Source organism: Amia ocellicauda, chromosome 7 (assembly GCF_036373705.1).
Source record: "Amia ocellicauda isolate fAmiCal2 chromosome 7, fAmiCal2.hap1, whole genome shotgun sequence".
Lineage (NCBI taxonomy): Eukaryota > Metazoa > Chordata > Actinopteri > Amiiformes > Amiidae > Amia > Amia ocellicauda.
In genome coordinates, this window is record NC_089856.1 from 32,368,317 (window position 1) to 32,391,560 (window position 23,244).

At 36.9% G+C, this 23,244-nt stretch overlaps 1 protein-coding gene across 2 annotated transcripts in view; it reads left to right on the plus strand.

The window, feature by feature from the left end:
• dis3l2 (DIS3 like 3'-5' exoribonuclease 2) overlaps positions 1 to 23,244 on the plus strand; it is a 111,803-nt gene that overhangs the window by 33,179 nt on the left and 55,380 nt on the right. For both annotated transcript variants that reach the window (XM_066709231.1, XM_066709230.1), the window contains exons 8-11: positions 799 to 1,028; positions 4,384 to 4,557; positions 14,888 to 14,967; positions 20,499 to 20,611. In XM_066709231.1, the coding sequence (XP_066565328.1) occupies positions 799 to 1,028; positions 4,384 to 4,557; positions 14,888 to 14,967; positions 20,499 to 20,611 (597 nt within the window). The remainder of the gene's footprint in view (positions 1 to 798; positions 1,029 to 4,383; positions 4,558 to 14,887; positions 14,968 to 20,498; positions 20,612 to 23,244) is intronic.

Sequence of the window (23,244 nt, forward strand, 5' to 3'; positions counted from 1 at the left end):
AATATATATATAAAATGCTAATGGAATGTATATAATGCTCTATTAAAGTTCATATTATTTTCAAACATATTTAACAGTTTTAGTCCTGGCACTTTACAAGTGCGCTGCCTTGTGCCTACTGTACCCAGCAGTTCCAACCTTGTTCCATTAGCACTGAAATAATAAACAAGCTGCTTGTACTGAACAAGCAACAGGAATGTGAGTGTGATTGCATGTCAAGTAACTGAACTCTATATTCTTTGACGTATCAGCCTGGTAGACTTTTTAGTTTTTCATAATTGGACTTGAAACACCCAGAACATGCTTACTTTGTGTTATACCATTGTTTATCTATGCATTTAACTGGTATTGGTATCCACATTCTACAACTGCACAGTTGTAAATATATGAAGGAAAAAATATATATATATTCTGGCTGAAAATAAAGCTATGTCATTGAAAATAATAAACCCATTTGTTTTCTGTCAATTAGAATTGCTTTTTACAGAAACATGTATGTGGCTGTATATGTTTATCATGCTCAGGTAAACCATTTATGTTTAAGTCTCAGCTTTGCATTGATGAAGTAAACTAAATGGTTATTAGTTTCATTGTGGAACCCAAAACTTAGACAATTTATTTTAAACAGATGAGACGATATTGATGCAAATCTTGTAGGCAGGATGAATAAAACTACAAGATGGTAGGGTTGAGTGTATAACATTTGACCAAAGATATACATTTTAGTTACAGGTAATGCCATGAATTAATTAACAAATGGAGGAACAAACTTACAGAATTGATTAATCCTTGTTTCAGGTGGTGTACATTGTGGAAAAGAAGCATTCTCGTGCAGTGACAGGCTTCATTAAGCACTTGCCAGAGAAAGACTTTGCCATGTTCTCCCCTGTGGACCACAGGGTCCCACGGGTGAATGTGCCACTGGCCGACTGCCCTCAAGACTTTACGACACGCCCTGCCGACTTCGCCAACATCCTCTTCATCTGCCGGATTACTAACTGGCACGACGACAGCAACTTTGCTGAAGGGTGGGTGTAGGCAACATGTTCCTGTTCTGATAGCTGGTTTAGACTGTTTGATGTATGACTTTGCAAGATAAGCCTCATTAATGAAGGGATGTTTTTTATGTCAAGGAGGAGTGGGGAAGAAAGCATGCCCATTCATGAAATCAACAATAGTGAACACATTCTGGGCTTCTGATGTACAACCATTATTTCCTAGTAGTTTAAGTCCCATAATTCTTTCAGTGCTTCTGCAATTTAGTCAATTTTAAATGTGTGTGATTTTGTAAATTTAAAAAATGTGTTTGGGTTCAGTGCTCTCATTTTAGGAGTTGACTAGGTTTTAAATATGGTTGAAATGCTACATAAATAAATCAACAAAACAATGAAGCGTTAACAATGTAGCTAGCTCCGATCTTATTGCTTTTTCATACAATCTTCCTACCCCAGCCCCATGCAGGTGCCCAGCCAAAGATCTGGAAGCAAGCTGTAAATGGTGATTTTTATAAAGCTGTTTTTGGTGATCATTTGTAAAACTCAATAACCTTAGTAGATATGATAAAACATCTACATTATATATGTAAAATAACATTACAATACCATTACAGGTTTAAATGCTTCCCCCTGAAATACATTCAAATAATTTTCTCCTGAGTTCCTGAAGATTGAAACATTAAAAGCAAATGTAACAATCAAGCTTTAATTCCTCTTCAAAGGGGTGTTTACATGTAATATCAACAGCTTCAATTAAATTAGGCAATTTAGATACATTGTTTCTAATTTCATGTATTGAGTGCTTAGTATAATTAGAATCTCAAAATGATATGTCAATCTTCTTTGTGAGTAGAAATGTGCTGTAGCTGTTGGAAACTAAAAAGTGATAATTACTATGCAATTAAGGCAAATTGCTATGTCTTTTTGATGCTAACTTGGAAATCGTAAAAAGGGAATTTGTGACTCTTAATACTTTTTAACACAGTGTGAGTCAGTTTAAACAGGTGCTGATCTGAGAACTTACATAAAAATTCAAATGAACGGTCCTTATGCATCTGCAAGGGCATTATTTTAATTTCACATTCATACACCAGTGAATTAATGCAGACCTTATTAATAAATACAAAATATATAATATAAAAAATACAATAGAATTTGTCATTTGAAAGCCTTCAAGGTTTTCAAATGACACAAGCACTCATCAAAGCTGTTATAGCAAGAGGTGTTGTTGCAATTGGAAAAAGAAGAGCCTTTCACTTTAAATCTGCTTTGTTTATCAGCTTGCTTTTGGCTAGGAACATCAATGCTTCCAAGAGAGAAAATATAAGCCTGCATTTAATTTCTCAAAGGATGTGACCTAACTGACAAACTCAAGAAAGCTGCACGTTAAGCCACTTACCTAGAAAACATCAACAACAAATTATTTGTGGGGAACCTGGAATTAAACCTGTTGGGAAAACTCACACTGATTCATGGAGATTTCCCAATGAAGCACGTTGAGTGAATGTTGGGTATCATAATGAATCATTTAAAATGTATGCTTATCCATAAAAGGAGATTTTTATTTGAAGTGCATTAGCAAAGTTTGCAGGCAAGCAGGCAAGAGGAGGCTATTCAGCCCATTGTGCTTGTCTGGTTAGTAGATGTTACTTGATCCAAGAACTTCCATCAGGCCAATTTTCAGAAGCTGCTGAAAAATCTGTGTCTATAACATCGCTGTGTAATTTTTTCCATACCCCCAGCACTCAAGATGTAAGGATCTTCATCTTTAGCCCTGAATGTGCCTTCACTTGATTCCCTCATGGACCCTCTGTTTCTAGGATGTGCTCAGAGCCTCAATAAGCACTTGGCATTGATGGCTAAAGGGCATTTCAGGATTTGAAACACATCAGTTAAACTTCACTAGGCTTAATACCCATACCCTGTCTGCACATGGCCTGGTTTCACTTTTTTTTTTCTCTTTCATATTTTACATATATAGTAAAAGTAACTTACACGGTACACTAGCTGAGTATTCATCCTTACATATTAAAATTAATTTAGTGTTACATTTTGTTCCCCTAACTTTCTGTTGATTTGCATAATGGTCTCTCATGGATTGTCCCTGTCTAAGGATGAAATTTACAGTTGACATCTACAATCACCTAAAGGATTATTAGGAACACCTGTTCAATTTCTCATTAATGCAATTATCTAACCAACCAATCACATGGCAGTTGCTTCAATGCATTTAGGGGTGTGGTCCTGGTCAAGACAATCTCCTGAACTCCAAACTGAATGTCTGAATGGGAAAGAAAGGTGATTTAAGCAATTTTGAGCGTGGCATGGTTGTTGGTGCCAGACGGGCCTGCTCAGTTACTGGGATTTTCACGCACAACCATTTCTAGGGTTTACAAAGAATGGTTTGAAAAGGGAAAAACATCCAGTATGCGGCAGTCCTGTGGGCGAAAATGCCTTGTTGATGCTAGAGGTCAGAGGAGAATGGGCCGACTGATTCAAGCTGATAGAAGAGCAACTTTGACTGAAATAACCACTCGTTACAACCGAGGTATGCAGCAAAGCATTTGTGAAGCCACAACACGTACAACCTTGAGGCGGATGGGCTACAACAGCAGAAGACCCCACCGGGTACCACTCATCTCCACTACAAATAGGAAAAAGAGTGTACAATTTGCACAAGCTCACCAAAATTGGACAGTTGAAGACTGGAAAAATGTTGCCTGGTCTGATGAGTCTCGATTTCTGTTGAGACATTCAGATGGTAGAGTCAGAATTTGGCGTAAACAGAATGAGAACATGGATCCATCATGCCTTGTTACCACTGTGCAGGCTGGTGGTGGTGGTGTAATGGTGTGGGGGATGTTTTCTTGGCACACTTTAGGCCCCTAAGTGCCAATTGGGCATCGTTTAAATGCCACGGCCTACCTGAGCATTGTTTCTGACCATGTCCATCCCTTTATGACCACCATGTACCCATCCTCTGATGGCTACTTCCAGCAGGATAATGCACCATGTCACAAAGGTGGAATCATTTCAAATTGGTTTCTTGAACATGACAATGAGTTCACTGTACTAAACTGGCCCCCACAGTCACCAGATCTCAACCCAATAGAGCATCTTTGGGATGTGGTGGAACGGGAGCTTCGTGCCCTGGATGTGCATCCCACAAATCTCCATCAACTGCAAGATGCTATCCTATCAATATGGGCCAACATTTCTAAAGAATGCTTTCAGCACCTTGTTGAATCAATGCCACGTAGAATTAAGGCAGTTCTGAAGGCGAAAGGGGGTCAAACACAGTATTAGTATGGTGTTCCTAATAATCCTTTAGGTGAGTGTATTTTATTAATTTTTTTTTTGGTCTTTTTCATCTATTAAAATTTTTTAGGCGATTGGCAAAGAGCTTGGGCCAGGCAGGTGAAATTGAGCCAGAGACCGAAGGCATCCTGACAGAGTACGACGTGGATTTCTCAGATTTCTCTGATGAGGTGCTGCACTGCCTTCCCCAGTCCCTTCCCTGGACCATACCTCCTGAAGCGATCCGCAGGAGGAAAGATTTAAGGTGGGCCATACCAAATCCTTAATATTATTGTTAAGACTATAATACAATGTCCTCTTTGCTTCATATAGGTGAGCAATAATTCCATATTGTTTTTGACTATCTAATGCTTGTTACATACTTCACCTATATATATTATTTAGGGGTGGGTACCTTGCGATACAATATATATTGTGATAACCATGTAATGATTCAATATGTCACGATTGAATTACGATACTTACTGAAGTGATATTGAAAACCTCAAATAATATTAGGCTATATTTAAAAGGACTAATTTTAGCTAATTCGTTTTCTATAATTTTTTTCTTCTATTAAGTCTGAAAACAGTCTGAACTGCAGTGGACAGCATAAGCAATTATCAGGTTTAAATCCATTGTGAAATTGTCAGCGGGACCATGCAACTTTTTGTTCACTAATCCCAATTATGCATTATGTCAATATGCGTTTAACCGAAACATGTTTCCATTAACAACTACGCATTTTAAAATGGGACCAACTTCTTGCTATGCAATAAAACTGAGGATGCAGCTATCTGATATGGATTTAAAAGGAGTCGACTGTAGCCTAACATATAATTTAATATTTGTGACCAACAATTATGTCTACATGTTTTATATATTTCATTCAAAAGCATTGGATTTCAGTGAATATGTTAGTGAAGACATAAAATTGTGATTTATTTTCAACAAGAAGAAGGGCTTTTGTTTTTGGCAAATTAAGTCTCCGTAAAGACGGGTTAGGATAAGACTGAAGAGACTTGGAAGAATGGAAACTTCACTTATAATATATATCAATTATATAAACAATATAAATTATATAACATCCAAACCAACAACAGATGGATCTGTATATCATCCAGTCTTTCTGTATAAATATGTCATGTGTTGACATGTCATTTTAATAAATGATTGTGATTTTTGTTTAGTACATTTTTTATGTACTACTACTTTACTACGTGGACAGTGTTCAGTACTTTGTAATAGGATAATGTACACCTGTCTCATCAATACCATGTCTGGATAATTCTTCTTTTCATTAAATTAGAACTGTTACATATATTTATGTACTTATTTATGTATCCGCAGAGGAAACAATTACTGAAGAGAAAAAGTGCTGCGTATGCAATACACAAAAAGAACAGATGAGCCTAGTGATCTGTCTGTCTTTGTTTCTGTCACCCTGAAATAACGTTTATTGCTGTATTTTCTGTTTGCTGGTTATGATTTTGTTAGATTGTGAAAATGACGAGACAGAATTTACTTAGACTTCAAACGGCTCCCCTGATTACTGTTATATGATTGTGGTTAGTACTGCATTCGTGTTAATTCAACCGCAATCCTTTTTATTTCTCACATATTACCGGCATTACAATAAATAAATATAGATTCAAGTGGTCAAAGTATTGAAACAATATTGTGAAAAATAGAATCGCAATCCTAGATTAAATCGTTGTTTCGGCATAGCGCTAATATTACATATACATATCGACAGTAGTATTTCCAGCCCAGGGACCCAGGGCACCTAAAACCTGGGCAACCCGCACGATTTCTCAACCCTGCAAGCCCGGGTCTGGCATGGGTATAAAACCGGGGTTGACGAAGAAAACAAACAAACTCACATTTGTGTGCACAGCGCAACAGCGAACTCTTGTACTTTCGTGTATTTTCTCATTCGGTGAGGAGATTGAAGCGGGAATGTCTGCAAAAGCTACAATATAATTGAGCATTATTGCAAAATACGAGGAGTTCAAGAAAAATGTTCCGATCCAAGCTCGGTTAGGTTCTACTTCTTATAAGTAAACGGCCAATCGGCCAAATGCAAAACGTATCCAAACAGCTTTGGGCTCTACAAGGTCGGTTCAGTTTATACAAATGATCAATACATAATAACTGTGAATAAATAAATAATAATAATAATAATAATAATAATGCAGTATTGGCGTCCCGTCCTGGGTGTATTCCTGCCTTGCCCCTATGCCTGCCGGGATCGGCTCCGGCTTCCCTGCCACCCTCGGCAGGATAAGCGGTTTCGAGGATGGATGGATGGATAAATGAGTTTGTGTTTAATTTCAGCTCCACATAGGCACAAAAAAGGCATTTATTATTTTACATATTTAGTATTACCTTGTTGATATGGTTAGGCGTTCTAGTTTAATAAATAAAATAAGGGGAAAAACTAAGATTTCAGTAGTGCAGTCAACTAATATGTTTGATGTGCCCAACAGTGTGTGACAGGGTGAGGTGACGCGCACGCTGTTTGAGGAGCGCCATTGGAAAAGTTTAGAGTCAGCTTATTGTTTTTTACTTACTTATTTTTATGTTCATATTGCTTATTTTTCCTATTTATATGCCTATGAAATAATCTGTCATCAAGACCGGGGACACCGGGTTTATACATTTTAAACTCCAAAAACCCGGGCCTGGAATTTTCTCCCAGTTTTTGAAATGCTAATCGAGACGGAGAGAATATCAGTGAAACTGCCAGTGACCTTGTAAACTGCGTTTATTTTATTGTGCACTGTATTACTGAGATAGCAGTGCTCTATGAGAAATTACCTGTGGTCAGAATGTCGCTTCCAAATACTGTCTGTCGGTGTCTTTAATATCGCTATCAGGCTTTGTTCCTGTTCTATTTTTAAAGGTTCACTATCTATGTACCTGATAAAGTTTGTTTGGATAATATGGTTATGAAAAAATTGGACGTTTAGTTATATATATAAACTTCTTTCATATAATCTATTAATGTTTGTACTAGATGGTTAATTAATAATAGTACTCAGTCCTTCAAAATGTGTCACTGTTCTGAATTGTATGCTCCCTGAGGAGCACAAAGATAATTGCTATTGTTATCTGTACAATTTGGGGTTTTGCCAAATTGTACAGATAACAATTACAATTATCTTTGTTCAATAAAACACATATTTGCAGGTGTTACAGAACAGCATATCATCATGATTCCCAGATTCCTGTAAGTTCAGAATTTAGGTGCACATTAGCATTTGCTTATAGCAAATACACTCACCTAAAGGATTATTAGGAACACCTGTTCAATTTCTCATTAATGCAATTATCTAACCAACCAATCACATGGCAGTTGCTTCAATGCATTTAGGGGTGTGGTCCTGGTCAAGACAATCTCCTGAACTCCAAACTGAATGTCTGAATGGGAAAGAAAGGTGATTTAAGCAATTTTGAGCGTGGCATGGTTGTTGGTGCCAGACGGGCCGGTCTGAGTATTTCACAATCTGCTCAGTTACTGGGATTTTCACGCACAACCATTTCTAGGGTTTACAAAGAATGGTGTGAAAAGGGAAAAACATCCAGTATGCGGCAGTCCTGTGGGCGAAAATGCCTTGTTGATGCTAGAGGTCAGAGGAGAATGGGCCGACTGATTCAAGCTGATAGAAGAGCAACTTTGACTGAAATAAGCACTCGTTACAACCGAGGTATGCAGCAAAGCATTTGTGAAGCCACAACACGTACAACCTTGAGGCGGATGGGCTACAACAGCAGAAGACCCCACCGGGTACCACTCATCTCCACTACAAATAGGAAAAAGAGGCTACAATTTGCACAAGCTCACCAAAATTGGACAGTTGAAGACTGGAAAAATGTTGCCTGGTCTGATGAGTCTCGATTTCTGTTGAGACATTCAGATGGTAGAGTCAGAATTTGGCGTAAACAGAATGAGAACATGGATCCATCATGCCTTGTTACCACTGTGCAGGCTGGTGGTGGTGGTGTAATGGTGTGGGGGATGTTTTCTTGGCACACTTTAGGCCCCTTAGTGCCAATTGGGCATCGTTTAAATGCCACGGCCTACCTGAGCATTGTTTCTGACCATGTCCATCCCTTTATGACCACCATGTACCCATCCTCTGATGGCTACTTCCAGCAGGATAATGCACCATGTCACAAAGGTGGAATCATTTCAAATTGGTTTCTTGAACATGACAATGAGTTCACTGTACTAAACTGGCCCCCACAGTCACCAGATCTCAACCCAATAGAGCATCTTTGGGATGTGGTGGAACGGGAGCTTTGTGCCCTGGATGTGCATCCCACAAATCTCCATCAACTGCAAGATGCTATCCTATCAATATGGGCCAACATTTCTAAAGAATGCTTTCAGCACCTTGTTGAATCAATGCCACGTAGAATTAAGGCAGTTCTGAAGGCGAAAGGGGGTCAAACACAGTATTATTATGGTGTTCCTAATAATCCTTTAGGTGAGTGTATATGGGGTGGTTAGTGTGCATATAACCAATAAAAGCTTGCAAGATAGGCAAACTGTTGGTTGTGGAATTTTATTGATGACAATACATGCTGCACATTCAATAAATCCAAGGGGGAAAAACAGACACTTTTTAAAAGGCATGGAACTTTTGTGTTGGTCTTCTCCCAAATATATAAGCATAAGTTCCTATTGAATTGTTGCCTGCAAAAAAGTTGAATGGACATTCATATTCTAAGAAGACAATTTCCCAAAAACAGTTCGATAAACACAAATCTTCTCTTATTAATTCATGTTTCACTTATTATGCTCCAAGGTTTAAAGATGCTTAACACAAGTAGTTTCAAACTAGTTATAAGCCCTGTTTTTTAGCAAATCGGTGCTTTGTTTGCAAAGCTCGAGACATGCCCGATATTTAATGCTACTCAATGTGTACAACTTGTATGCATATGTATATGCATAGTTTTAAGTGGGGGTGGCATCTAAACCCCAGCTCTTCAGGTGAAGATTTCTACAGAACATATGTGACCTACATAAAACTGGTGGGAAAGCGGTGCTTCTTTTTTGGTGCATAGAAGATTGATTCAGTATTTGAGTTTCAAAGTTTCTCTTTGAGTGTCTGAAATTTATTTGCACCATTTTCTCACCTTGATATATAGTTCACTTTGTTGTGAGGGGCAGGGAAGGGAATTGCAGGACATAGTTGTAGGTGCTTTATAACAGCCATTTTCAGTGTTCAGATTAATCTTCGTTTTTTAATTGTTTTATTTTAATCTCAATTTTTTTTTTTAAATCTTCAATCTTGTCTCCATTTCCCCACTTCTAAAGTGTTTAAGCTTACTCTTTTATTTCCTTATTTCACTAAACTCTGCTTATTTTCACAGCCATGGATCACTTCACACGGGGGATTTCCATGTCTCATGTTGAAAATAAGAGCATCCTTGTTTTGCTGTATGGAAGTACTTATGTTGGGGCATGCAGGCACTTTGCTTTTCTATTTGCTAATCATAGCATAGAGTGAGAGACAAAAGCCATGCTTTGCTGAGTGTTAAATGTTCATTTTAGTTATTTATAAATCTGTCCATGTGTGGTGTGTCCCCTGCATGTTATTTATTTGAATTTCTTTGGAGGGGGATTCCTTTTTTCCTGTGAACAGTATCTGCTTAGGAGTGTTTATGTTTCACACAATAGTGTCAGTACAAGCCAGGCAGGAGTCACCAATTGTTTGTGTAAGGGTTTGAAATTTGCATTGGAATAAAAGCTCTTTTCGATTTTATTTGATAGATCCAAAATTGATAAGGTTGGAATTTTTTCTGTTGGCGGGTGGGGGGGTTACCATAACACTGAAACAAGCAAGTTACCTCCATTTAAATAACTTGACAACTCTTTGCATCTGTATGTCTTGTGTTTTTTAATTATTTTTTCATTTTAAAACTAAGGGTGAGACCATGCACATGGTGTCATAGTGTGGTGTGACTAGGAACACTTTTTAACAATATATAGGCCTACTCAGATTTTTTATTTATTTTCTGAAATCAATAATTCTAAATAAATTCTAAGTGAAGAAATAAACCAGCATGTTTTATGTTAATGATCCTTTTAACTTTTTTGCAATATATATGTGTGTGTGTGTGTTTAATTGCTTGTTATTCTATTTATAATAAATTGATTCTTTTATCCTGTCATCAGTATAAAGAAATGTAGACGCTGGAGTCCTCGTGCCTCACACATGCAGCACAATCCAACTTGCTTTCGATCGCATTCATTTAACAGATTTAAATGGTGTTTTTGTGATGTTGAAATGCATAGAAGGAAAAGTAATTTGAAGCGAGTGTTAACTGTTCTTTAATAAATGTTCTGTCCTACATTTAACTACTGCATGTTGAGTATCCTTAAAAAATAGCATTTAGGAAATAATGATTCACCCTTTAATAGATTTGTAATGAAACAGTTTACAAATACAAATCAAATTCTTAGTTAAATTTCCAGTTATGTTACATTTTATGTTGGATCATATTTATATACAAGTTTGGAATGGGTTTCTGGAGGGATTTTTTGTAGTATACCGTACCCATTCTAAACATTTTTGAGAACCCTTTTGGTTGAGTTGTAGTCCTATGTGTTTAGTCATTGGCTATCAGCATTAAATAAATATTATGTAGCCTACATTATCTACACTTACACCTATTATGTACATGGAATTGCCAAATAGCAAATTTTCCTTAGTGTGAAGTCTTTCACTTTTAATTGAAACCAGTTATCAACAAAAATAGGTTTACAATAACACATCTGAGATTAGTAGCAACTTTATTGCAATTAGCTAATGGCATCCAAAGAGTTTGTTGGATATAAATCTGTTTTTAATTGGAGAAGACAAATAGTTAGGTTATAAAGGGTAACAATAAAATGGGTAGGAAATGTGAGCAATATACATGGAAAAAACAGATCTGTGTGCATTTGAGGGAGAAAGCAAGGAATGATGTCTTAAAACAATGAAAACAACTATAAATAGAGTAAGCATCATATGTAGAAAAATGAGCCCCTTGATGGTTATTGTTTTTTTCCCTCCTGTATAAAAGCAAAAGCTTTATAAAATTATGACACTGAAATTTTTTTTACTCTTTCTTCAAAACAGCATTAAGAGCTGGGCAACACAAGTTTCCCTTTGTTTAATTTTGTTGTTTAAATGGATAGTGAATTCAGTTACTAAATCTTGGTAATCGGTGATATTAGTAATGATTATTTTAGAATTAATGAGAGAGTGTTTCATTTGAACAGAGGAAGCCCCTTTTTCCCTGCTATTAACATTTCAAACTTGCATACAGCATGGCAACTGAAACAAATTCAAGGGCAACTGGCATACAGTTAGGTCTATACATATTTGGACAGTGACACAATTGTCATCATTTTGGCTCTGTACGGCACCAAAATGGATTTGAAAGCAAAGAATTAAAGATGTGCATTAAATGTAGACTTTCATCCTTAATTTGAGGGTAGTTACATCCAAATTGGGTGAATGGTGTAGGAATTACACCCATTTTTATATGTGTTTCCCCCAATTTTAGGGGCTCAAAAGTATTTGGACAAACTAACATAATCATTAATTAAATTGTGAATTTCAATACTTGGTTGCAAATCCTTTGCATTCAGTGGCTGCCTGGAGTCTGGAACCATAGACATCACCAGATGCTGGGTTTCTTCCCTGGTGATGCTCTGCCAGGCCTGCACTGCAGCTGTCTTTAGTTCCTGCTTGTTCTAGGGGGCATTTTGCCTCCAGTTTTACCTTCAGCAAGTGAAATGCATGCTCAGTTGGATTCAGGTCAGGTGGTTGACTTGGCCATTGTAGAAGATTCCACTTTTTCGCCTTGAAAATCTAGGGTAGCTTTCGCAGTATGCTTCGGGTCATTGTCCATCTGCACAGTGAAGTGCCATCCAATGAGTTTTGAAGGATTTGGCTGAATCTGAGCAGATAATATAGCCCTAAACACTTCAGAATTCATCCTGCTGCTTTTGTCAGCAGTCACAGCATCAATAAATAGAAGGGAACCAGTTCCCTTGGCAGCCATACATGTCCATGCCATAACATGCTTCACAGATGAAGTGGTATGCTTGGGATCATGAGCAGTTCCTTCCCTTCTCCATACTCTTCTTTTCCCATCATTCTGGTCCAAGTTGATCTTTGTCTCATCTGTCCATAGGATGTTGTTCCAGAACTGTACAGGGTTCTTCAGATGTTTTTTGGCAAAATCTAATCTGGTCTTCTGGTTTCCTGTTTACATCTTGTGGTTAACTTTGTGGTTGTATTTTCTCTGGTGAAGTCTTCTCTTGATTGTTGACTTTGACACAGATACGCCTTCCTCCTGGAGGTGTTCTTGATCTGGCCAACTGTTGTGAAGGGTTTTTCTTCACCAGGGAATCACAGTTGTCTTCCGTGGTCTTCCGGGCCTTTTGGTGCTCCTGAGCTCACCAGTGCGATCTTTCTTTTTTGAGAATGTACCAAATAGTTGATTTGGCCATACCTAATGTTTTTGCCATCTCTCTGATTGGTTTGGCAAACCTGAAGGCAAAATGCCCCAAGAACAAGCAGGAACAGCTGCATTACAGGCCTGGCAGAGCATAACCAGGAAAGAAACCCAGCATCTGGTGATGTCTGACTTCAAGCAGTCAGTCTGCAAAGGATTTGCAACCAAGTATTGAAACTCACAATTTAATTCATGATTATGTTAGTTTGTCCAATTACTTTTGAGCCCCTACAATGGGTGAACAACATATAAAAATGGGTGCAATTCCTACACCATTCACCCAATTTGGATGTAACTACCCTCACTTCAGATGAAAGTCTACACTTAAAGTACATCTTGTTTCCTTTCAAATCCATTTTGGTGGTGTACAGAGCCAAAATTATGACAATTGGGTCACTGTTGAAATATTTATGGACCTAACTGTAGTAGCTGCCTTGTAGGATTTTCTCTAATTAGTGAGGATTATAGTGAACACAAGCAAAAGTGCAATGTTAATTCAGGTATTAATGTTTAAAGTAGGATGAAAATCCCTGATTCCTGTTTAATGAGAGTTTCTCTCTAATGAAATTAACTTTGTGCACTTGATAAATCTCCCTCTTTGAAATGAACAGGGTGGCAGAGAGAGATACACCTACTCAGTGCTCGCGGCTGTCACTTCTATTCAGTTTAATGATGCATCCTTTTGACAAAATGTACAGTCCTGACACAGAAAATTGAATAAAAAAAGATAATTAACTACAATATGAGAAATTGAAATGGGGGCCAGGTGTTATGTGAAGTGTTTTTGAAGTTTGTTAAAGTACCCAGTGTTTTCCTCTGATGTATGGCTTGTCTTAAACTATTTTTCATTATAAAGAAGAATTTTTGACAGTTTCCTCATGTTACAGAACTGCCACATTTTCTTTTTGTTAATAAAATAATGATACGGGGGTAATAACAAGCTGTAAACAAACAGAAAAACATATTTTATAAACACCATACATACTAGTTTTTAATGCCTCTTTTTAATTTTGACTTGATATATTTGGCTATTTTTTCAACTCTTTCATGAACAGGATAATATTAATAATTATAACTAATGCATCATTCCCTTTTTTATGCATATAATTATTTTATTTACACCCTTCTCATGAGATACTACATGCTGTATGTAAATAAATCTTTCATTTATTTAGAAGTGGTGTAAACTGGTTTTGTATGAAAATTATAATTCTGTTCTCCCCAAAGAATTAGGACTGTCCATACTATTTAAGTATCTCAATTATGATTATTATTATTAGTGATCATTCTGGATAGTTCATTGACAAGGAACTATGCATTTGTGTAAGCCTTTTATAGTAGAAAAGCAGAACAGTTTCTGATTCACTAGGCCTACATTTGTGAGCAGTGGCTTATATCTAACACTTTGTAGTGGTTGCTGGTTCCTTTTAGAATGGTTTATAAGATCCAGGTTTAAACACATTAATTGGCCTTTGGTGTTTTATCTCGCTGAACAGCTGACTCCAGTCTCGCTTCCAGGACTCGGGACATCAGTGGAAAAAGAACCGACACCAGCGTTTTCAGATCCTATGCCCTTTATGTCTACATTTCACTTCCTTCACAAAGTTAGGAGATTAACATAGTGACAGAATTTTAGATTGGATGGTTAATAAATCACCTTTTTGATCATGAGTTTTGAGATTTTGCATTTAGGCATCCAAGATTGAACTGATGAGGTGTGTAGCAATGTTTAAGGTGTACCATCCAGTAAGTGAAACTTATTTTCTTATTTGGCAACAGCATAAGCAAGCTGGCAATAATATGCTACAATTAATTTACCCAAGTATTTGAAGTGAGTAGAGGCACTTTTTTCCCCATTGCATTTCATGTTGGCTAAGTCGGAACCATTATACCTGTAAAAGTATATGTTTCTGGATGCAGTCTTAATAAGGAGTTAGGGGAACCTTTAATCTAGATGAAAAGGGAGGCTTTTGTGTTTTTCCATCGTGATACCTTTAGGAATTTGTTTATGAGGGTGTTTCCCAGTGATCTTATAGTAATATTTAACACTATTTTGTTTTTTGTTCTTGATGTAGGAAAGAATGTATATTCACCATTGACCCAGCCACCGCCAGAGATCTGGATGATGCCTTGTCTTGCAAACCACTCCCAGATGGTATGCTACTTTTATTAATAGGGCTTTCCCCTTTGATCCAAGGTTTACTTGCTTGAAGTTAATAATTTGTTAAAAACACATGAATAGTTATTTGCTGGTAGTGTGGTAAGTGTGGGGAAAAAATACAAGAAGTCTCAGATAAAAACGGAATCTTTAAGCTGGTGAACAGTTTATCTGAACATTGTATATATGGTTGCATTATGTATGCATAGCTATCAATAATCAATTATATGATCGGATTTCTTAACCTTTCACAAACATGGTATTGTCTTTATTGTATTCACTCCTGTTTCCTGCATCCCTTCCCTTACTTCCCCTCCCTGATATAACTGTATGTGTGAAAAGAAGAGTGAAAGCTGATCGAGTGTCTCTGTAATTTGTTGCCAAATATAAAATAAAACTAAATGAAAATAAAATGTATCTTTAAAGCAAATGGCTCTGTATAATTGAAGTAGGTATTTTCCTGTGCCAAAGCAATTCCTCATTCTAGTTAGGGATGCCACAATAGAGTGGTTTGAGTTAGAAGCCCTACCCTTAACTGTAGCTCATTTTCACTCTTGGGAAGCTTGCACTGGAAACTTCTGCCCAGCAGCATGGGTTTAGGGCAGAGGAACATTTCCTTTCGTGAGCACAGGCGAATTCAGTTTGCTATCTAACATGCCGCATTAATTAAAATCATAACATTAAAAAGTTGTGTGTGTTTGGTTGGGGGGTGGGGGATGTAAAACTGTAGTAACAGTAAGAAAAAAGGACTCCAGCTTGTTATAGAAGTATCATTAATAACCTGCAAGCCCATCACTAGAAAATGTCTAGAAACCCAAATGACAACAAAGAGCCAGTATAGATAGACCTCGGGATCTTTTGGCGTTGGTATTTTTAGTTAATGTAATTTAAATAAAATTAAAAACAAATAGTGTCGGTCACTTTGGCCCTTCATTGTATTTCTATATATTTTGAAAGGTATGAAATCTTTTTTCTATTCTCAATTAGCCCTTATTATATGCATCTTATGTTGATTTGTTTTATTCTAATAATCCTCTTTATTTTACTTGACCTAAATTGTAGTGCTGTTGAAATCCAAAGTTGTGTTGTTACAGTGATGCCAGCACAAAAATAAGGAAATTGAATGCTTGCATAAACAGGTGATTAACATCAGGGGGAACAAATAGAGATTGATATGATCAGATGGAACTGATCAGATGATTATAGTCAGGTGGACACAATTGGTGAACAACAGAATCAGCTGGTACTGATACAGATGATTACGATCAGATGGGCTCAATTGGAGAAGAACACAATCAGGTGGAACAAAGAGAGATGATTGCGATCAGGCGGGCGCAAACGCCATGATGTCAGTGTGAGTCAGCACCCCCCAAGTCAGGGTGATGTAATACACCCTGCCATGGGGGGTGCAGAGTGTTTGGTTCGTACCGAGAGTTTTGACACGTTACCAGATGACAGGCACCATCGGAACACGCTCACTGGAAAGATGGAACCAACTGTAGCGTTTTCAATGGGTTCATTTTTAGTTTTAAATTCGTATCAATTGTCGTAAAACCGATTTAAGGAAAGCATTCTCCACGTTGATAACTCGGTTAGTTCTTAAATGCATACACCATCTAGAAAAAAAAAAAAAAGATGTAAAGAAATGCATGCAGTCAAACTGCTTAACACACACCTCAGTAAATACATACAGGTGCTCTCTTGGGAAAATCATAAACTGATACAACACATGCAACTTCATTAAGTCGTACAAATTTAAAAGCTGCTACACTGATAATGCTGGTGTTGAATGATTTACTTATTATTTTCATGCAATGGTTGTTTTCTGTGCTTATCTGATCTTTATTCTGTTTCTAAATCCAGACAAAAATATATATTGAAAAGATACGTCTTAATACAATTTCAGGAAATACAAGACTAAATTGTGTACCTTCCATATTTCCTCATAATTCTCCTTGAGAAGCTATTTTTGTAGGATTAGTTACTCATCTTGGAATCTAAGCTGAAACCATAACAGAATCCTACACAACACACATAATAGGATAATGCAACATGAAAGAAATTAAATAACAGGAAAAAGCCTGTATACTGTATAGCTTTAAAGGGAGCACCTGGAATCTTTCTGAGTGAAAGTTACAGAGTGTTACGTATCGGTTCAGCACTAATGATTTTAACATTAAGTCATTTAAAGTTTTAGCCATGCTGTAACCATAACAGAGTCAGCATTAATTGAGTTGGTAATTAGTTTAAATCTGAAGAGACGTCCCTGTCTGACAGGTTTAACAATTGACTCAAACTTGGAGAAGCTTTTGAACACCTTAGTGTTTGGACAGTTCTGAAGTCCGTGAGGCAGCTTTATGTAGCATTCGTGCTTCCTGTCCTACCTTACTGTAGTTGAGTGACAGTGAAGGCGAGGGGTGCTGAGTGAAGTTTTACAGCTCAGAGTGCAGGTGATGCAGTGATAGGTAATGCAGCACCCTATTCTCCCTGCTTCAGCAGTGTTCAAGACAGGGAGGAAAACAGGCATATCTCAGCAGGCTTCTTTCTTTTGCACAGTGAATACCTTTTTGATGCAGAATGATTTGCTCATGTTGTAAATACAATAAACTCCCAATTACATGTATTATTTTGAATCTCTTTGAGTTATCTTGCAGGGCTTTTGGTAAAAATTAGAAATTATTTGGGATTCTCTTTTCACAGAACCCAAGAGAATACTTACTATTACAGTACATATTTATATTACGAAGAATCTTTGTATCAAATATGTTTTTATTATTCATCGATATCAGCCAAAGCTAATTGGGACCATGTTTTTTGGTCAGATATGACGAAAATTTAGCTTTTTGCACACACAGACCACTGGTATATTGATGAATGTCATACCCACTGTGATGCAGTGGATCTGTTTTGCTTTCTGTCTAGAGAAAAACTATAATTGGTTTCTATAGAGTGACACTCAAAAATATACACACCACCTGCCTTAGCTCAGTTCTCTAGGCTGAATTACTGTTCAGCAGTAACAAGATAATATTGATAATGGATGTGATTACTTCCAGCTACCATAAATAAGCACACTTTGGCAGCTGTTGGCAGGTGGCTTCAGTTGACATTGTCAACTCCTTGGAGTCTAGCTTAATTGTTGTGTGACTGTGGCATTTGTTATATATATTCTAGATTTGTACTTATACATGTCTTGATTTATCATGTTTTGGTATAAAAATGATTTGGCTTGTCAGCATATTTCCATTGACTTGTAGCTTTTAAATCTTGCAGTTTATCTGTATCTCGGCAACATAAAAACAGAATAGGCTCATTAAGAATGCAGACAGCAAGCTATACGATACCCTTCCATTTCGGTCATTGTCTGGGTTCCTAACTTTCTTTAGCTTGGGGGGAAAAATGAGAATTTTATTTAGTCTTTTTTAAGATGAACATGAATGAACTGTTCTTTTCCAATATTAGACTGTTTAATCCATGTAATTAAGGAGAGCTTAACAAACGGTCCTATTTCTCATCTGGGCAAGACTGATGTGGTGTTGAAGGCTGCTGTTAAGAAGTCTGACCTGCCAACTGAGATCTGTTTGTACAAAATAATACACAAGAAAACCCCCCACAAAACTTTTAAATACAAATTAATATCTGCAGCAGCATGTAAGAAGCTATGCTAGATAATATTGTTATGTGCTGTTGCTGCCAGTTTAATCAATTTAATGGGTTTGTTGTTTATCAATGGCATTTTGCCTTACTCTATGTTGATTACTTCAAATCTTGTGAATCTGCAGAACAGAATGAGCTTTCCTGGTTGATGTTATTTGAAAGGGAACTCTTTCTTTGTTTCTTTCACAATAACCACAGAAAAAAAACGTCTGCCCAATAAAACATTATAGGAAAATGTTCATGCATAGTGGTGTACTGCACAGCACATAATGACTTCCATGTTAGGCTATTGTTCTACTGAAGTCCTGCTCATCAAATGTATTTAAAGCATTTCCTAGGTGTATTCAGTATCATATGTACAGCATATGGAATCAGGCTTTGATCTTTGCAAAGGAAGGAAATGTTACCCTAGTCATTCATGAAAGAAATAATACAGACCAAGCCCAGTGTTTACATTTTATTTTTCATTCAGAAAAAAAAAGGTTACAGATGAACTAATATTTCTGTGAATGTAAAATCAGCTGGGTTTATTTTAATGCAGTCGTCTATTTTTGTAGTAATCCTTGCTGTTCATTTCAAGATGTTAGTTTTGGATCTTTCTTTCTGAGAGCCCAATGCTCCCTCTAGATGAACCATCCGTACAGTGTAAACAAAGACTTGTATATGGCATTGACTGTATCTAGCTCGCATGTGTAATACAGGATATGTTTGAATTGTCCTTCCCAATATCAGTAGCCTGGGGCCTCTAAGGGAATTGATTATGTTGAGATGCAAGGGAAAGAAGCCCAATATATGTATATGCTCTTCATGTTACTCTGAGACTTTACACTGTGCATGCTGGGTTTATTGAGCAGCTTTTTAGGTGGTCCCATGGAAAGTCACAAGCCCAGCATTTATGGGGTCTGCACAATGTATCAGTTTTTCCTCCACTGATTCAGTCTTAACTATATATACATGTATGAGTGTGTATGTGTAATCAAATTGCTTTTACAACCTTAATAAGATCAAGCAAAATCATCACACAGCTGTGATTAAACTTCTAAATCCTGACGGAGTATAATCTGCGAGTGTTGGAATGTAAGGTGTACATTCCTGGTAGTCAGCCTTTTAATTTTTGTTCGGGGGAAATCCTCGCCATGTTTGTTTAGATTTAATGTAAGCACTGATATTCCAAGAGCTAATTGCATAACAGTAAGGGAAGTTCAGTAAGAAAACAGCTAGGTTTTAGGTTTCACAAACGTAAACGTTATTTAACATTATCAAGAATAATTAATTGCTAAATTTTTCCACAATGAAATGGCAAATTACAGTATCAGTGTCTTTAGTTTGTTTAATTTACATTTTTGAAGATATTAACGCACAAGAATTTGCACTTTTCAAGAACTTTTCATATATAAATGTTGGATTGAGTTTTAAACTTGTTACCAAGCTGTTCTTTGATGTGATTCACTTGGTGTATTGTATTGTCTGTATGTATAATCAATATCTTTTCAAAAGTAACCCACAGGTTACTAAATACACAATGAAGAGCAGTTATGTGTTCTTCATTCTGAAAAACCAATCACCAAAAGAAGACATGCTGATTTAAAGTAGTCCATAAGCTGTATACTAAATCTTATTTTAATATGCAACACAATTAAAAATGTCCTTACATTAGAAATGAAATGCAGATATGAAAGATAATTTAAGTATAAATGGTTATTTTCCTACTCTTTCCTTCTCCTTAAAATGTGAAACATTCACATGCAATATGCAATATGACTAAACTCAGCAATGTAACACTGCCTGGAACACCCTGGTATTCTATTGCAATATGAGACGGGAGTCTTGCACTTGTATTTTAATTTCCTCCCCTTTCCTTTTCTACTCAGGAAACTTTGAAGTTGGAGTTCATATCGCTGATGTCAGTTATTTTGTGGAAGAAGGGAAATCATTGGATTTGGTTGCTAGCAGACGAGCTACAAGTGTCTACCTTGTGCAAAAGGTGTCTGTTTAAACTCTTCAGCACATAATATTGTATTATTTATGACATGTCTGTGTGGTTTGTGTAATAGTTTACATTACATTGGTTTTAGTATTTGCTTAAAACCAAGATACGGTCAATTTAGTAACTTTATTTCTCAGAACTGATCTACCCATAATAAATATTCGCCTCTTTGCCAGTTTACACAATACTAAACATCCCTATTGCTTATCATGAACTCTGGAATTTGTTCTCTGAGTGTACCTGTTAACAATACGGTAGTTAAAATTTGAAAAGTATATAATTGAATTTGATCATTAATTAAGTCAGTGCCACACTCAATCGGCAGAATCAAGCCGTGATTGAGTTCAACACTAGCAGACATATGAAGATTGAGGATTTGACAGGTGACGTGGGATAGAGAGTTACTTTTTAATTGTGCAGCTGAAGCAGGACAGTAAATTACAGCACTTTCTGTCTCTTATCATCCCCATGGAGTGATTGAGACATTCAGAACCGTGACTGGATTGTAATGGTAGCCATTGAGGGTGACTGAGAGAGTTGTTACAACTAACACGCCTCTTAAATGTTTGTGACAGCAGCTGACAGTCCACTGTTGTTTTCTTCTTTTCCTCTGACATTGCCTCACAGAACCCACACAGCTCCTTGATCACATGATGGTTCAGTTAATTTTGTAAATGCCCCAGCGCCAAACTTCATGTCAGAAATGTCTGTTTAATGAACTCTTTACCTTAGTTACTGGTACACTGTTAAAACTTTGGATGATAAGTAAATTCCGTGGCATTTTATTTTTAACCCACAGGATTAAGCCTTCCATAATTGCAATGTTATCCAAACAGGTGATCTCATATAATTTCATTTCTTTATTTTCATGGAACCATATATTAGGGAGATATATTGCTTACTGTAAACTCTATAATTCCATGGTGACCTCACTTTCATTTACAACATACAAAACAAGAACAATCCATTGATGTTATACCACTTATATACAGTTAGCTCCATAAATATTTGGACAGTGACACAATTGTGGTCATTTTGGCTCTGTATGTCACCACAATGGATTTGAAAGGAAACAATCGATGTGCTTTACGTGTAGACTTTCATCTTTAATTTGAGGGTAGTTACATCCAAATAGGGTTAACGGTGTAGCAATTACACCCATTTTTATATGTGGTCCCCCCAATTTCAGTGGCTCAAATGTAATTGGATAAATTAACATAATCATGAATTAAATTTTGAGTTTCAATACTTGGTCGCAAATCCTTTGCATTGAATGACTGCCTGGAGTCTGGAACCCATAGACATCACCAGATACTGGGTTTCTTCCCAGGTGATGCTCTGCCAGGCCTGCACTGCAGCTGTCTTTAGTTCCTGCTTGTTCTTGGGGCATTTTGCCTTCAGTCTTGCTTTCAGCAAGTGAAATGCTTGCTCAGTAGGAGTCAGGTCAAGTGGTTGACTTGGCCATTGCAGAAGATTCCACTTTTTCGCCTTAAAAATGTCTTGGGTAGCTTTCGCAGTATGCTTCGGGTCATTGTCCATCTGCACAGTGAAGCGCCATCCAATGAGTTTTGAAGCATTTGGCTGAATCTGAGCAGATAATATAGCCCTAAACACTTCAGAATTCATCCTGCTGCTTTTGTCAGCAGTCACAGCATCAATAAATGCAAGGGAACCAGTTCCCTTGGCAGCCATACATGTCCATGCCATAACATGCTTCACAGATGAGGTGGTATGCTTGGGATCATGAGCAGTTCCTTCCCTTCTCCATACTCTTCTCTTCTCATCATTCTGGTACAAGTTGATCATTTTCATATTGGTATAATTCCTACACCGTTCACCCAATTTGGATGTAACTACACTCAACTTAAAGATGAAAGTCTACATTTAAAGCAAGTCTTGATTTGTTTCCTTTGAAATCCATTGTGGCTTATAGAGCCAACATTATGACAATTGTGTCATTGTCCAAATATTTATGGACCTTATGGACCTAGATCTGTTTTTTGTTTGTTTTTGTTTTAAATCTGTTTCATGAATTTGTCCTTGATACATTTTTAGTGTTAATGATAGTAAATCACTAAGATTCTTTAGTAGGGGATGCAAAGCATCACAGATTAATCCTGAATAAAGGACAGTTTCCCTGAACCTAATTGCCTTACCCGACAGGAATAACCAGAGGTAATCCGTTCAATACACATTATAGTATTGGAATAATTCCATCAACTACCAACAAAGAGATCCGTCATCAGCTAAGTACTGACAACTTGAAACTGTACACCTAATGGAGCAACCTTCTTGTTGGGACTAGTCTTTCAATAGGCGCATTTACACTGCCATTTCTGATCCAGATCAAATGCATCGTAACATTTGATCACGATCAGTGGTGTTGCGTTTACACTGCCATTGATCAGGATCAACTTTCAGCCACCACAGGGGTCTTCGCAAGTCCAAACTTCATTATATGCATATATTAAATTAGTCCTTTAGAACACTGCTATTCCAAAAATTGACATATTATCTTGTTTCAAATTATTCTAAGAATTTACTTGCATAAACATTCTTGAATATTTTAAATACATATACAAACATTTTTTGCAAACATAAAATAAATTACTTATCGCAGCCAAAGCATT